At 47.3% G+C, this 17703-nt stretch overlaps 1 protein-coding gene across 4 annotated transcripts in view; it reads right to left on the bottom strand.

Moving 5' to 3' along the window:
• LOC146046365 (uncharacterized) overlaps window positions 1–17703 on the bottom strand; it is a 194442-nt gene that overhangs the window by 106804 nt on the left and 69935 nt on the right. For 3 of the 4 annotated variants that reach the window (XM_083165622.1, XM_083165621.1, XM_083165624.1), the window contains 3 exons: window positions 12112–12247; window positions 8411–8552; window positions 3225–3377 (listed from right to left, as the gene is read on the bottom strand). In XM_083165622.1, the coding sequence (XP_083021748.1) occupies window positions 3225–3377; window positions 8411–8552; window positions 12112–12247 (431 nt within the window). The remainder of the gene's footprint in view (window positions 1–3224; window positions 3378–8410; window positions 8553–12111; window positions 12248–17703) is intronic. The other variant, XM_083165623.1, reaches the window with a different exon arrangement.

Genomic DNA, 17703 nt, shown 5'->3' on the forward strand with positions numbered 1-17703 from the left:
TATTGCAAATGGAATTGAGGGTAAAATGTGCCCTTTTGCAGATGACACAAAGGTATGCAACAGGGTAGACACACCAGGAGGGGTAAAACAAATGATTGAGGATCTAGGTAGATTAGAGATATGGTCAAGAGAATGGCAACTACAGTTTAATGCCAAAAAATGCAAAATCATGTACTTGGGTCTCAGAAATCCAAAGACTCAATATAGTATAAATGGCACTATAATGGAAACTACTGAGGAAGAGAGGGATCTAGGTGTCACTATTTCAGGGGACTTAAAAGCAGGTAGGCAATGTAACAAAGCAATGAAGAAGGCAAGTCAGATGCTTGGTTGCATAGGGAGAGGTATCAGCAGTAGAAAGAAAGAAGTAATAATGCCACTGTATAGGTCATTGGTCCGACCTCATCTAGAGTACTGTGTTCAGTTCTGGAGGCCATATCTCCAGAAGGATATAAATACATTAGAGACTGTACATAGAAGAGCAACTAAAGTGGTGCATGGCCTACATCACAAAACTTACCAGGAAAGACTAAAATATCTTAACATGTATAGTTTGGAGCAGAGAAGGTAAAGGGGGGACATGATAGAAACGTTCAAATATATCAAGGGTTTTAACATAGTACAGGAGGGAAATTTTCTTCAAAGGAAAAGAAGTAATAGAACACAAGGACATGCACTGAAACTGGAGCGAGGTAGGTTCAGGGGAAATGTTAGAAAGAATTACTTTACAGAAAGGGTAGTGGATAAGTGCAATAGCCTCCCATCAGAGGTGGTAGTGGCTAAGACAGTAGAGCAATTTAAACATGCTTGGGATAGGCATATTGATATCAAATATGGTTTGAGGTAACATGTTTAAAAAAGGGGCAGACTAGATGGGCCAGGTGGTTCTTATCTGCCATCAAATTCTATGTTTCCACATCGGGATCTGTGCTAACTGTTACCTACTTCCTCTCTCCCTGACAATTTACTGTACAAGTGACTCAGGACCTGCTAGACTACTGCTTGTCCCCTATCTCCACAGGATTCAGCCTTGGATCTCTAGAGTCCCATTAATGCTACTTCACCCAAGAGTGGTTGTAGGTTGGACTTTGATGGTAATTTGGATATGAAGGTATTTTATGCTGGTGCACCTTACATTTTTTTGAAAGTTATTACCCAGCACAGGTAAACTATGTCCCACTGTACACATGCATTTTCTTTGGTGGTACAAAGCCATGTTTTATACTCATACTTTTCTCCCGCAGCTGCCACATGATGTACCGAATCGAGAAGTATGGAAGTATGGTGGACCGCATTACCAGGAAGTACACTGGAAGTCATAGCCCAAAAGTACAGTGTGTAACCCCTGTGTGTGAGAGAGATGACGGCAGGACGTACAGGCAGACTGTGAGGTGAAACGCAGAGCCCGGAAGTTAGGTGCACAGCACAAACCGGAAATCTACATTGCAGAGTGATACCCAGAAGTTGGAGCCACGCCTGTGGTTAAATGTAGGCGGTGGCTGGCGGGTGAGTGTCCATAGACAGGGGGGATAGATGGGGAGGAGCTGGTGACATATATACACAGTCAGTGTCTATGTGACGCCTGGGAGCACCTCCCGGCCTTACACGTGTGCTGTGGGGCTGTGGCTGAGGGGGGACATAACAGCTGTATAAAAATAATTATTTATGAGTTATTGTAGGCAGGACATTGATAATAACTTTATTTATTTATGCCATCATGACTTAAAACCCAAAACATAATGAGGTCTACTGTATACAAATCGGGGGCCTCTTGAAGAAAAAAAAAAATGGTCAGTACACATTCGGAAAGGGGGGTGGCCACGCCCACTTTAACTGTTGCCACGCTAATTTTACCCATGGGCACGCCCCCTGCCTTTTACTTTTCTCCCTGAAATGATTTTTCAAAAGTAGGCAACCCTGACAGCTCGTTTTGGGGGACTGGGGCAGCTTTTTTTCATAGAAAAACATACTGGTCCCGCAGATGTTTGTAATAAAAAAAATATATATATATCTTTAGAGGATGGAGAATTAGAAAGACGAGAACACATCATAGAAACCAGTTCTAGTCTTCCTCTGACTGCTAACCACAGGATCCTGGGATGCACTTTGTATCTGCGTTGCACTGAAATCTCACACCTGCTTCTGTGCACATTTACATATTACAACAATTCCTGGGTTTTTCTCTAGTTAATGAGGCAGAAAACTAATTGAACTGTCTCCATTATTGATTCAATTTAAATTACCTGCTGTTTTTTTTTTCTGAAAATGGGGCAAGCATTACAGGATATAGCATTATTATCAGTGATATAAATCCTGAATCAAGGCCTGTTTACGTTTTGATCGGCAGGCGGGCCATTGAATCAGCGAAAAGTGGGCTTGTCCGTGTAAACGGCCGTGGACTGTCGATCTGCGGCCGGGATCGCAAAAATAAACAGCCGTTATCGGCAGAACGGGCCTGACAGCTTCTAAAGTCGTGATCTTTCTGCCGTGATCCCTCTTCAATGCTGCTATGTATTCTGCTGCCTGCAACAGCAAGGAGTGACCATGCACAATAGTCCGGTTCATGTTTTCCAGCCGCCGGTGGATCTGTAGAATGTGTCGGTTTGGAATGAATGAAGCACTTGGTTTAAAATATGTCAGTTAGTATTGACTCCACCTGTGGTCTGGAAAACATGGACTGATGGTAGATCCCAAGGACCGGTTTGGCCATCTCTGGTGCGAGCGATCAGTCAGGTCCCGTTCAAGTGTATTAGAGCTGGGCGTATTATTTTGCTGAAAATGCATCTTAGTCGCAAGGCAATGTGACTAGGACGCACCAGGAGACTATGCTGAGTAATCTGATATGAAACAGTTGTATATCTGTGTGCGAGTGAAACTGTATAAGAAGTGCAACGGAACTTGTATTGGAAAACAGCTGATGCAATGTAGTATTATATGTATATACTCACTCAGAGACACAGATAGACAAATCTCATGTATCGCATTAATCAGCGCATTGTCTGGTGCGTCCTAGTAGCATCATGTTACAACTAAGATTCCTGGTTGGTGAAAAAAAACAAACGCAAACACACACTCAATGCTTGGAGAGTCTCACTGGACCCGGTGCGCTGAGAGGGGCTGCTTGGCTACTGCAGCAATGATTTATGGGTACACATCTTTGGGCTACTTTGCGGCTGCCATCCAATGACAACAGGGTGACGGAATACAAACTGAGTCACACTTACAGCGCAGATTTCTTGAAGGTCATGGCAGCAACCAGGCAGCACTCAATTCCTATAGCGTCAAGAGTAGGGTCAGGCTGTCTCCTCTGCTGGCGCCTCTGTGTCACGGCTGTAAGGAATTTCTCCATACTGCTGTGGAATCTCTCACTTTCTTCTCTGAAATATAATGTTTATAGTAGACGAGCGACTCTGATATATAGATCATTTATAGGTACTTGTTTCCTAGCACGGCGCCCCCGATTTTGATCGAAGTGCATCTTATACAATCGCATCGCATGCAATATAGCGGCATGCGATGCGATTCAATTTTTAATTGTACAAGCACCCTAATGGGTGCTTACAATGTTAAATGCACCTCCATTGTCAACGCCACCCCCACTATTATTGCCAACCCGAAGCGTGGCGAGTGCAGCGAGCCCGCGAGGGGCGGCGGTACGCGTCCTCCGACCTTTTCATACCACCACTATCCACGTCGGCGTGGAGTTGATTTTAGATAGTGTGGCGAGCTCAGTGAGCCCCGCGAGGAGACACAGATTACTTTACATGTATTCCGCATCCCCCGCGGGGCTCGCTGTGCTTGCCATACTTCGGGCTCGGTGGCTCGCTGCGCTCACCACGCTATCTAAAATCAACTCCCCGCCAACGTGGATTGTGGGGGTATGAAAAGGTCAGAGGACGTGTACCGCGGCCTCGCTGCACTCGCCACGCTTTGGGCTAATATTCCGCATCCTCTCACGGGGCTCGCCATGCTTCGGGCCCCATGGATCGCTGAGCTCGCCACACTATCTAAAATCAACTCCACGCCAACGTGGATAGTGTGGGTAGGAAAAGGTCGGAGGACGCGTACCGCCGCCCCTCGCGGGGTCGCTGCGCTCGCCACGCTTCGGGTTGGCGTTGATAGTGGGGGTGGCGTTGACAATGGGGGTGCATTTAACATTGTAAGCACCCATCAGGGTGCTTGTACAATTAAAAATTGCATTGCATCGCATGCCATTTGCTGGCATGCAATGCTATGCGATATTTCATTGTACAAGCACTCCTGTTAATTTAACGGGAATATCGCATCACATCGCACACCACTAAATACGGTATGCGATGGGCGCCGTGCTAGGAAACATACCCATTTATAAAAGATTATTGTACGTTTCGACTAACAGTATACTATCAGTGGAATTGTATATCATTGTGAGATTTTAATAAATGCAATCAATAGGTTGCGCTATCAGGAAAAAAGATTGTTTGAAAAAAAAAATTATAATTATGCGACAAACTGCACAGAAACAGTGCAGGACACCAGTGCAGGACACCAGTGCAGGACAACAGTGCAGGACAACAGTGGAGGACACTGGTGCAGGACACAGTGGAGGACAACAGTGCAGGGCAACAGTGCAGGGCAACAGTGGAGGACACTGGTGCAGGACACAGTGGAGGACAACAGTGGAGGACAACGCTGCAGGACAACGCTGCAGGACATCAGTGAAGGACACCAGTGAAGGACAACGCTGCAGGACAACGCTGCAGGACATCAGTGAAGGACATTCTTCAATTTAAAAAAATATTTACCACTACTAGGTGTGGATGGCTAGGTTGAACACAGGAGTAGGTCGACAAGCCTTAGGTCAACACACTCTAAATGTCGACATGGCTTTAGGTTGACACAGGCATAAGGGCAACACAAGCATTAGGTCAACATTCAAAAAGTTTTTTTTTATTCCGAATGTTGACACAGTCGACATGGACACCATATTGGTGCACCGCGCCCCCTAGCATGGCTTGCTGCACTTGCCATGCTTCATGTTATTATATTCTCCCTCCACACCCTACGCCCTATACCGCCTGTCAGCACATGTCGGCTAAAAGAAAAGTGAAAACCCCATGTCAAGACTGTCGACCTCCCAATGTTGACCTAATGCCCGTGTCAACCTAAAGCCATGTCAACCTTTTGATTGTGTCCACCTCAGGCCTGTAGACCTAGTGACTGTCTACCGCATTAACATCGAAACAGTATACACTGATCACAATCACACATCTATAACACAAAATACACATTCAGTATGTATCTAGAAAAACAGCCAATGAAAGGGAATTTCTCAGGATACAAGTCGGACTTATGAGCATACTGTAGTTCTAATAGCACCAGGAGGAGGTCAGTACTATGGGGGTTATTCAAACCTAGATGCTGATGTACGAAATTGCACAGCGTCCGATTATCGAACGACTGCACATGCTTACGCATCGTAGCGCGCATATGAGAACCCAAACACCTACAAAATCCAGCGGATTTTCTGATCTGCATCCGGACGTTTTCTGGGAGTGTCAGAAATAAATGCAGGTGTGCCCGGGCGTTCTCAGGGAGAGTCTGTGATGTCAGCTCCGGCCCCGATCAGCCTGATTCTATCGCACAGGAAGAATAGGTTCTGGGTTATCCACATGCAAAAAATTAGTGGGGGTGCACTACCGACAGTGTGTACAAGAACACACATGTACAACAGTGTGCAACACAACATCTGGCATGCAGCCGAAGGGGACACAAATCATTCAATGGTCGCCGACCATCGAATGATTTTTCTCTCCTTCGGAAACAACAGTTAGTCTAAACTGACTTTTATTCCCGCCGGAGATGGCCGAGAAGTGGGCAGGTGCTGACGTCATGTGACAGCTGCCCCACCTGCATTCCCAGAGGAATGCATTCGCAGCAGTGCACACAGTGGAAAAATCACTCACATCAAACGATTTAACCCCTGCTCGCAGCGCTGGGTAAGCCAGGAATCATTCTGCGCTGCCAACCTCCCTCCCAAAGGCCAGGGAACACTTGCGCTTTCTGAGGGATGCCCAGAAAACACACCCAAAGGCTTGCAGGGTGCCAATCACCCTGCTAGCAGCGAGTGAAGGCTAGCCTTCGGCCGGACAGCTTGCGCACTGCGTATTCCATAATCACTTGGGCTGCAAATTCATCTGAATCAGGCCCAGACTGCACAGACTGGGAGAATCATTCGATGGGGATCGAGCTGCGGATGGATGTGCAGCTGGCTGGCAATCTGCGTTATTTTCACAAGCTATTTGCAGACTTGCGCAGGGACAGTTTTAGCTCTGGCGGGACGGCTATCCGATCGCAGGACGCTGCAAATTAGTACACCAGTATTTACTATAAGGGCTCAGACTCACAAAGCAGCTCTGCCCCTCCACCCGCTGAACACTTGTACACCGCTGCACAGACAGCCAGCAAATCTTCCCATTTATATGTCACCGCACAGACAAGCAAAGTGCAGGCATTTGTATTCATAAAAACAATAGATGCCTGTGCATCGGCGTAAAGGTTACACTGTCATGCTGGAGTCCTTCTATATAGCAAAACAATCGCTTTGTAAATGCTCAACACGCTGCTGGCCTCTTGTGAGATGAACACTGACATTTAAAGTTATTGAAATAAAGTTATTGAAATTGAAAGACTAATACGGTAACTGGTGATGCCGGTATCAGGCAGATTTGAGTTCTGAGGATTGAACTGAAGCATGCTGGAGCATCTGCAATGTACCATATATTGTACGATATACTGTTCCAATGTGGTTCAGAACAATGTATCATACACATCGTATAAACCAGGCATGGCCAAACTGCGGCCCTCCAGCTGTTGGGAAACTACACATCCCAGCATGCCTTGCCATAGTTTTGGCATTCCCTAATAGCAAGGCATGATGGGACGTGTAGTTTCACAACAGCTGGAGGGCCGCAGTTTGGCCATGCCTGGTATAGAGGGTACCCCGACCCATTGCACCAGGCTGAATCTGCACAACACACACTGGGCCTTATTTTGGTTCATTCTTTCTGACAAAATCCTTCTTAGATGGGCAAAACCATGTGCACTGCAGGGGGGGCAGATGTAACATGTGCAGAGAGAATTAGATTTGGGTGGGGTTTTACTTCAAAGTGAGATCTATATTGCAGTGTAAAAATAAAGCAGTCAGTATTTTCCCTGCACAGAAAAAAAATTACTCACCCAAATCTAATTCTCTCTGCACATGTTACATCTGCCCCCCCTGCAGTGCACATGGTTTTATCCATCTAAGAAGGATTTTGTCAGAAAGAATGAACCAAAATAAGGCCCACTGTGACAATTTTCTCCGCTGATGCAAATGTAATTACTAGAGACAGGATTATATGCATTTGCATATTTTGCCCATTCTCACTGGCTATTGCATATTTCACCTAAAATCTAGTGATGGTGCAGATTTTAGGCCCCGGACCCTTTCCACCCGCGAGTCACAGCACTGCTTTGCCCTGCTGCTGCTGGCCAGTTAGTGGTAGAGTGTGCAGGCTGGGGCAATATGTGCGCAGTGTGGGGAACGTTGGATGTACGCTATGTCTGACACTGCTCTAGGCTGCCAATCCATGTTTATAAAAGTCAGTTGGGGCGGATGCCATTACGAAGCTCCTGAACCTTTGCCTGCCCCTGGCCTGGGACTTTACACCAAGAGACAGACTTCTGCAGCAGAGGAGGCGGGTGGAAGGGTTGTGATATCAGGCGGCACGGAGGAAATGCTGTGTCACAGTGAGTATGCAGCGCAGGGAGGAAGCCTTCCACTGCGCCACCCTCACACGCTATGCTGACATTTTGGCGCTGGAGATGAGGGTCCGTGTAGTTGATGCAAGAAGAGCCTAGGACGCTGCAGTCTGCTGTAGCAGCCAGGAAGAAAACATATGCAGATGCTGTGGGCCTATTTTTGAGGTTTATTTGCAACTAATTGTATGCTGATTTTTAAATAAACATGTTTTTATTATATAATGTAGCATATTTTAACACTTTTCATGCATATTTTAAGTATTTTTTATGCATATTTGCATGCATATTTCAAGCTTTTTATGTTGCATATAATCCTGTCTCTATTTATTTGCAACTAATTGTATGCTGATTTTTAAATAAACACGTTTTTATTATATAATGTAGCATATTTTAACACTTTTCATGCATATTTTAAGTATTTTTTATGCATATTTGCATGCATATTTCAAGCTTTTTATGTTGCATATAATCCTGTCTCTAGTAATTACAGATGTAACAATATAGTGTGCAGTAAGCTTCGCAGTGTGTATGGCGGGTGTATCGCTACATCGTATCACTGGGTTGCACGGTCACACCATCATATTACAGTAATAATGCCTTCCAAAGTGTATCAGTGTGGGTTTCTTACTTATCTGCATCCTCCTCTTCCTCGCTGCTTTCGGGGTCACTAAATGCAGCTGAGAATGCTTCACCTACGGCTTCAGGAACAGCTGACTTGAAGGAAACTACAACTTCAGGCCACATCTTGTCTTGGTACTCTTTCAGAACCTCTGCCAAGAGATAGCAAAGGAAACATCAACCATAATCAGGGTTTGTAATATTGTCAACAAACAACAAAGGAATACATCAGCGACATTCCAGTGATCAGAACCCAGCCAGACATTGGCAGGTAAGTATACCTACACCCTCTCTCCCCCTTACCATTCCCCACCTGATACCTGCCTAAACCTAACGCTCTCTGACCCCCCCCCCCCCCCCGTAACTCCCCCTGTTAGTAGTTAACCCGGTCTTCCTCCTCCCCAAATCCTAACCCTGTCCCCTTAGTGCTTATCCCTATTGGCCAGACCCTGTCAGGATTTGGGTGAGGATCATTAGGTTGACATTGTCTAAGTCAACAGTCAAAAGGTCGACCACTATTGGTCAACAGATAAAAGGTCAACACAGCTAAAAGCTCGACATACATTAGGTAGACATGGTGAAAAGGTTGACACATGTCTCTCAGCCACCCACCCCAGAGTCTCTCAGCCTCCCCCCTGGCCCCCTCCCAGTGTCTTGGACTCAGCCCCACTTGTGTCTTTTAGCCTCATTCCTTCAGCCCCATACACACTAGGTGACTCTGTGCAGGCTTTCTGAAAGATATCTTCTCACTTTATCTTCTAGTGTGTATGGACATCCCCAGTGTCTCTCAGCCTCATCCTCCCAGAATCTCTCGACCTCATCCCCCCAGAGTCTCTCAGCCTCATCTCCCCAGTGTCTCTCAGCCTCATCTCCCCAGTGTCTCTCAGCCTCATCTCCCCAGTGTCTCTCAGCCTCATCTCCCCAGTGTCTCTCAGCCTCATCTCCCCAGTGTCTCTCAGCCTCATCTCCCCAGTGTCTCTCAGCCTCATCTCCCCAGTGTCTCTCAGCCTCATCTCCCCAGTGTCTCTCAGCCTCATCTCCCCAGTGTCTCTCAGCCTCATCTCCCCAGTGTCTCTCAGCCTCATCTCCCCAGGGTCTCTCAGCCTCATCTCCCCAGTGTCTCTCAGCCTCATCTCCCCAGTGTCTCTCAGCCTCATCTCCCCAGTGTCTCTCAGCCTCATCTCCCCAGTGTCTCTCAGCCTCATCTCCCCAGTGTCTCTCAGCCTCATCTACCCAGTGTCTCTCAGCCTCATCTACCCAGTGTCTCAGTCACAGACCCCCCCGGGTGTTTCTCAGCCTCATCCCCCCAGTATCTCTCAGCCTCATCCCCCCAGTGTCTCTCAGTCACAGCACCCCAGTGTCTCTCAGCCTCATCTTCCCAGTGTCTCTCAGTCACAGCCCCCCAGTGTCTCTCAGCCTCACCCCCCAGTGTCTCTTAGCCTTATACCCCAGTGTCTCTCAGCCTCATCTCCCCAGTGTCTCTCAGCCTCATCTCCCCAGTGTCTCTCAGCCTCATCTCCCCAGTGTCTCTCAGCCTCATCTCCCCAGTGTCTCTCAGCCTCATCTCCCCAGTGTCTCTCAGCCTCATCTCCCCAGTGTCTCTCAGCCTCATCTCCCCAGTGTCTCTCAGCCTCATCTCCCCAGTGTCTCTCAGCCTCATCTACCCAGTGTCTCAGTCACAAACCCCCCGGGTGTTTCTCAGCCTCATCCCCCCAGTATCTCTCAGCCTCATCCCCCCAGTGTCTCTCAGTCACAGCACCCCAGTGTCTCTCAGCCTCATCTTCCCAGTGTCTCTCAGTCACAGCCCCCCAGTGTCTCTCAGCCTCATCTTCCCAGTGTCTCTCAGTCACAGCCCCCCAGTGTCTCTCAGCCTCACCCCCCAGTGTCTCTTAGCCTTATACCCCAGTGTCTCAGCCTCATCCCCCCAGTGTCTCTCAGGCGGCTCATCCCCCAGTGTCTCTCAATCTCATTCCCTCAGTCTCTTAACCTCATTCCCCAGTGTCTCTCAACCTCATCCCCCAGTGTCTATCAGGCACAGCCCCCCAGTGTCTATCAGGCACAGCCCCCCAGTGTCTATCAGCCTCATTCCTCTGTGTCTCTTAGCCTCATTCCTCCATGTCTCTCAGCCTCATCCCCCCCAGTGTCTCTCAGTCACAGCCCCCCCAGTGTCTCTCAGTCACAGCCGCCCCAGTGTCTCTCAGTCACAGCCGCCCCAGTGTCTCTCAGTCACAGCCGCCCAGTGTCTCTCAGTCACAGCCCCCCAGTGTCTCTCAGTCACAGCCCCCCAGTGTCTCTCAGTCACAGCCCCCCAGTGTCTCTCAGTCACAGCCCCCCAGTGTCTCTCAGTCACAGCCCCCCAGTGTCTCTCAGTCACAGCCCCCCAGTGTCTCTCAGTCACAGCCCCCCAGTGTCTCTCAGTCACAGCCCCCCAGTGTCTCTCAGTCACAGCCCCCCAGTGTCTCTCAGTCACAGCCCCCCAGTGTCTCTCAGTCAAAACCCCAATTGTGTCTTTCAGCCTCATCCCTAACCCTGTCTTTCAGCCTCATCCCTAACCCTGTCTTTCAGCCTCATCCCCTGTTGTCTCTCATCCTGACCTCCTGAGCTTCCTTAGTATCCCCCTTGCACCCACCTGTCAGCGGGCCTGTATAATTAAATACTGTACATGAATCTATTATATATTAGAGGTTAGTCAGTCCTTACATTTGCTGTTCATGTTAATGTCTGCAGTTATTGCGTTGTGTGTAATCTGTAGGTCACAGTCACTATGTAAGCTTGAATGAATAACACATGGAACCAGCTGTAAATGCATGCAGGTACAGTTACAGTGAGGGGAAATATCTACAACAGCCGCACAATCAATATTAATGAGACATTCAGGATGGCCCATTTTTAGATGTGTTTCTGAACAGCCTCAGGAAGATATCTCAGCTCATGAGTGATGCCTGGCATGGTGCAGACTGGTATATCCTCTGTGCAGAGTGTAAGGGTCCAATGGGTGCTAAATGCCGTCCCGACAGCCGGGATTCTGACGGTCAGTATATCAACATCGAAATCCCAACTGACAAGAGATATTTCTCCCTCGTGGGGGTCCACGTCCCCCATAGAGTAGGAATAGAACCTGTAACTATTATTCATGACTAGTAACCAGCCTCCAAAATGACGACTGTGAGCGTCCAATCAGAGAACACCTGACTTACTCTATAAGGCGCCATATAAAGGCCGAGGCTGAGTGCAACCACGGAGGTGAGGTGCAGTGTTATTATAATATAGGATATCGGTGTGTTCCATTACAATATATATATATATATATATATATATATATATAAATGTTTATGGTATAAGTATAGAATGCACACAATGTTTCTGCTTCCAATTAAGGGGGTCATTCAGGTTGGTTTGCAAAAGCAAAAACTCCTCCTTTAATGGACAAAACCATGCGCACTGCAGGTGGGGCAGATGTAACATGTGCAGAGAGAGTTAGATTTGTGTGAGTTATTTTGTTTCCGTGCAGAGTAAATACTGGCTGCATTATTTTTACACTGCAATTTAGATTTAAGTTTCAACATACCCCACCCAAATCTAACTCTCTCCGCACATGTTACACCTGCCCCACCTGCAGGGCACATGGTTTTGCCCATTAAAGAAGGAGTTTGCTTTAGCTTTAGCAAACCAACCTGAATCATCCCTTAAATTAAATAACAACATTCTGACCTTCCTGGTCCCGCAGTAACAGGATAGTCTTTGCTCCACGCTCCAACAAATGGGTTCTAACGTTCTCCACGCCGATATTAGGCAGACAGACGTCATACAGTGCGGTCACAGTGTTGAACAGGTCCTGATTGGATACCTAGACAAAATGATAGAGTTCCAGGTCACTGACTCGATCTGTAGGTGTGGTTCCATCGCCTAACCGTCTCGTACAGCCTTCCCCTAGGGAACCTCATTCATCTGTCACATTCAGGACATATCTAAACACAACTTACATAATAAACCTGTCCAAGGAATGAGATGAAAGTTCTACCCTCCCGCAGTATAACAGCTGTGCATCAGGAATCAGGCATGTCTGGGTGATGGCGGAATCACATTATAATACAGGTGCTAGAAGATCCACTTATTGGTGAGAGCACATCCAGGAATGAATCAGACGCTGATGATAAATTGCAGTTATAATTCCTGTGCAATTTATAGCTTCAATCTTCATATTATTAATATGGATGCAACAAATCAGCGTAATTTTTTTTTTATATCAGATACAAATATAAAATTTTCAAGAGAGTGTTAAAAATTACATTATTAGAGTGCTGCTGGAAATACGAAAAACGGCTTGTGAAATAGACAGCTGATGGAACCTACTGCACACCTCTCAAAGGGCCGGGTCACCCGGGAAACGGTGGGCGTTCTCATGGGTGCGTCCCCTCACAGCCGCTCCCCGCACTGCTGGGTGGGAACGGGTTGGCGAACTAGCAGTTCGCTGTGCCCGCTCGCACCCAGCGTATGCACGTGCGCAGAAATGCGCATTAGCAAAAAACGCTCCCCTGTGTGAACCGGTGGGGGAGCGTATGAACCAAAATCAGGCCCACTGTGTAGGAAGTGGACACTTGGATGCACTTGGACCCTTTTCTGCGGATCCTAACATCTGTAAGAACTTCCATGGACTTATATATCCAGCACCAGTAGCGCACGCAGGGGGGGTTTCTGAGTACCCAGAAACCCCCCCAGGAGTCTATGGATCCTCATCTGAAAGCTGAGGGTCCCCTCTTTCCAAGGATATAAGAATTGTAAAAATCGGCCCTTGGGAACCGGAGATATCTGACTTCAAAGCAGTGGTCCCCATCCAAGCCTGTTAATTGTTATTCCCAGTCAGATATTTCAGGTTCTGTCTAACTTAGAGTTTTTCTGAGGGTATATTCCAAAAGCTGGGACTCTCCCCCTTTGAGGGACACTGGCAGCTTGTCTCTACTGTTCCCAGAACTAGAGATATCAGCCTTCCAGCAGCTGGTTACTGCTCCAGCTCCACACACCTGGTATGTAGTTTTATATACTCGTGGGCAGATTGCTCTGCCTCTTGAACTCTGATCCTCTAGTCCCGAATACCATTTGGTAGGTGGGATTCTCTAGTTTTTCCATTCCAATCTAAGAAACCTATTTCTGGAAACTGGAAATATCTGCAGTCAAGCAAGCTGTCCTCCCACCAGAAAATTATGAATAATGAGCCCACTCCACTATACATCCCTCCTCTGCATATTAAACATCCTCTACCACCCTGGAAGTTATATATCAGAGCCCCTTCATTCAGCCCAATGCCCCCTTCTCCCACTCTATCTCCCACCATCAGTGCAGTAAAGGGGTAATTAGTGGAAATTACTGATCCAGGCCCTACATGCAGAGCGGTTGATATAATACCCCCTACCACCCGCAGGACATCAAATCTTCCCCCACCCCTACCGCTGGAGGATCGGTAGGGTCCCCAATACATTGCTATGCCCAGGGGTCATACAATGCTGTTGACGCCCCTGTATGTGTGTATGTATGTATATGTATATATACATATATATATTATTATTATCATTATACATTTGGTCTATCTATAATACTTTAACTGACCCGGCATATACTAGGTCACCTAAATGTCCATCTCCGCGCTTTGCTCCGCCCCTTTGGAAACCTCCTTCTGAAAATCCTGCGTTTGCCACTGTCCAGCACACACACATACTAATAACATATATCCTGCTCCCTGCATGCAAATACTAGGACAGCAGTGCCTTAAGGCATGGACCCAGTTCCCTGACACTTCAATCCTGCAGTGATGGATGCCGCTGAAAGGCGCTAAGCCCCTGATTCCGAGCTGCAGACACTATCTAATAGAGCTGCCGAGGTCGCATTATTTATTTATCGGCTTGAAGTCATGACAAATGCACAGTCAGCGCTGGAGGCGGCAGGTGAGTAAGTGACATGTACAAGGATTGTGGCCACAGACCTATAAATACAACATGTCACTCAAAGTCACACACACACACACACACAGTGCCACACAAATACAGAGCCTGTATCAGGGAAGGGGCCGAATTCGGCCCACTACAAGCCGGTCTGAATCGGCCCCATTATACAGTAAAAAAAATATCAACAAAATGTTTCTTCGCCTCGTGGACTTTTCTCTATATCTGGGTACACACTATGTAGACGGATCCGGCAACAGAGCAGACAATTTGGTAGCATACACGTTACCAATCAGACGCTAAATATGTCTATGCAAACATGTCAGCACAACACAAATTCAACTGTCCGCCCAGCTGTGGTGCCAGTCCCTGCGGCCAGTGTACGGACAGTCAGTGCTGAAGGGCCGACGTCGTTCACAGACATGTCCATTAGTATTTAATAATAAGAGTCTTGATATATTACAAAGTAGAAACCTTGGGTGACATTCTATGGAATGTGATTTTTTTTTTTTTTGCGATTTTTTCTCCAAAAAACGGCTAATTCGCATTTTTCCTTGAATTCGCATATTTAATATGATGCGAAAATGTCCCTAAATCGCATATTTTTAGCGATAAGTCATGCGTACTGAAAGTGCGGTAAAAATTCGCACTTTTATCGCATCCAGATGTTTCCCAATAGAAAACTATACAATTCGCTTATTAAATGGAATGGGATTTCGCAAATCGCACTTTTAAGGTGTCTAATAAATCGCCATTTTTTCAGACCAGGTTCTGATATGCGAGTTGGCCAGAACCCTGCACAGATCATTGAGATCTGTGCAGGGTTCTGCGGTAAAAAATGTGTTTTTTTTATAAAAAAATTGCGTGGGGTCCCCCCTCCTGAGCATAACCAGCCCCGGGCTCATTGAGCCGGACCTGGTTCCAAAAATACGGGGGACAAAAAGCGTAGGGGTGAAACCAGCACCAGGCTCCAACAGCCTGCAGTGTCATGCCACAGCCGAGGAACACTTTTTACATAAGGTCCCCCGGCCGTACCATGAGCACTGTGGCTGGTCAGCCTTGGACGGGGTAGCTGGAGGAGTGGGGACCCCTCCAATAAAGGCCCCCCCCCCCAAGGCTTCACCCGTCCAGGGCTGAAGCCCGGGGCTGTCACCGGCATCCCTGGCCAGTGGACACCGGCCTGATGGTGTAAAATCTTTCAATCCTAACATGGGGGAGGTCTGCTGGGACTTGTAGTTCTCCTGTATAAAGCAATGTTAGGATTGAAAGATTTTACACCATCAGGCCGGCGTCCACTGGCCAGGGACGCCGGTGACAGCCCCGGGCTTTAGCCCTGGACGGGTGAAGCCTTGGGGGGGGGACCCCTTTATTGGGGGGGTCCCCACTCCTCCAGGTACCCCGTCCTAGGCTGACCAGCCACGGTGCTCATGGTACGGCCGGGGGACCTTATGTAAAAAGTGTCCCCCGGCTGTGGCATGACACTGCGGGCTGTTGGAGCCCGGTGCTGGTTTCAAAATACGGGGGACCCCCAGATTTTTTGTCCCCCGTATTTTTGGAACCAGGACCGGTCCAAGAGTCCGGGGCTGGTTTCAGAAATACGGGGGACCCCTATGCTTTTTGACCCCCGTATTTTTGGTACCAGGTCCGGCTCAATGAGTCCGGGGCTGGTTATGCTCAGGAGGGGGGACCCCACGCAATTCTTTTTTTAATACAAAACCAAAATCGCACATAAGCTAAATGCGCACATTTTCATGCCGAAAATTCGCCCATTATCGCACTCAATCGCACTTTTTACCCTCTAATGCGCATCCCATTAAATATGCGAATTATGATAAAAAAATGCAAATTCAGAAAGTGCGAAGTGCGGCGATGTGGAGTGCGATAAATATATGCGCTTTTCTCGCGTTCCATAGAATGTCACCCATAGGGTGAGATTTACTAGGATGAGATATTCAGAAAGTGAGTGATTTTGTAAGAAATCTCCAGGTTTTTTTAAAGCGGCAATCATTTACCCTGCAAAACCAGTTTGATTTTGAAGTGTAAATGATTGCCGCTTTAAAAAAAAACCTGGAGATTTCTCACCAAATCTCTCACTTTCTGAATTTCTCATCCCATTAAATCTCACCCATACTGTAATACCACTTTCACACACATATATCTGACGGCGACAGATTGAGACGCTAAATCGGGTGAAAAGTGGCCCAATCGGATGTGTTAGACATCTGATTCGATACAAGTTCCCGTGCATATTGGATTGGAGTCACCAAATCCGCCCCCCTCCCGGTAGTGTAGGCCACCTTGATGCTGGGTACACATATGCATGACTGACAATCGTTCCTGTGATCGGGGCGATCTCCCTTTACCCCGTACCTTTGCAGTTTTCCGGTAAACATTGCTTGATGTATGACAATACCACAATACACTACCACTGACCTTGCACATGTTCCCTGCACACATTAAGATTAAGGGCCTTATTTTGGTTCATTCTTTCTGACAAAATCCTTCTTAGATGGGCAAAACCATGTGCACTGCAGGTGGGGCAGATGTAACATGTGCAGAGAGAATTAGATTTGGGTGAGTTATTTTGTTTCTGTGCAGGGAAAATACTGACTGCTTTATTTTTACACTGCAATATAGATCTCACTTTGAAGTAAAACCCCACCCAAATCTAATTCTCTCTGCACAAGTTACATCTGCCCCACCTGCAGTGCACATGGTTTTGCCCATCTAAGAAGGATTTTGTCAGAAAGAATGAACCAAAATAAGGCCCTAAGAGAGGATCAAGGTAAACTGTATCCCGGCTCCCCCATTGTCAAGGACCCTCTTGGCCAAAGCGCACTGATAATTACTAGCTTTACCTCTTATGCAGCAGCAGGACAGAGCAAGCAAGTAGGACAGTATGTAGTGCAGGCAGAGACCCAGGAGTACCGGGATTCATGAGGCGGGGTGCCCCCATAAAATGCTGGCTGTTCCCCTGCTTCTCTCCCCTTTCCCGCCCACTACTGAGCGAACGCTCCGGCGAGTGTGAAATTTTTGCTCCTAGGGGTTTGCACATGCGCAACACCCAAACATTGGCCGGGGGAGCGAATTCGTACCTGACCGAGCAGTTCTGAATCGCCCTGTAATTGCTGACAGTGTCCACTTTCCGAACCCTAGTATGGCCACTAATCCCTTCCAATTTGTCCAGCAAGAACTCGCTACTCATTAGCGGTGTGTTAATGACCCTTCTGACAGGTGTGATGGAACAAATGTCACCAACATTCGGCCATTAGCTGCCTACCGGATCAAGCTCACACTTTCCATTTAAATGCTAATCATCCGCAAAGATCGCTGATTGTATTTGGTATCTTCTAAAACTAGAGGGTCA

This window comes from Crinia signifera, chromosome 11, assembly GCF_055691185.1.
Source record: "Crinia signifera chromosome 11, ASM5569118v1, whole genome shotgun sequence".
Lineage (NCBI taxonomy): Eukaryota > Metazoa > Chordata > Amphibia > Anura > Myobatrachidae > Crinia > Crinia signifera.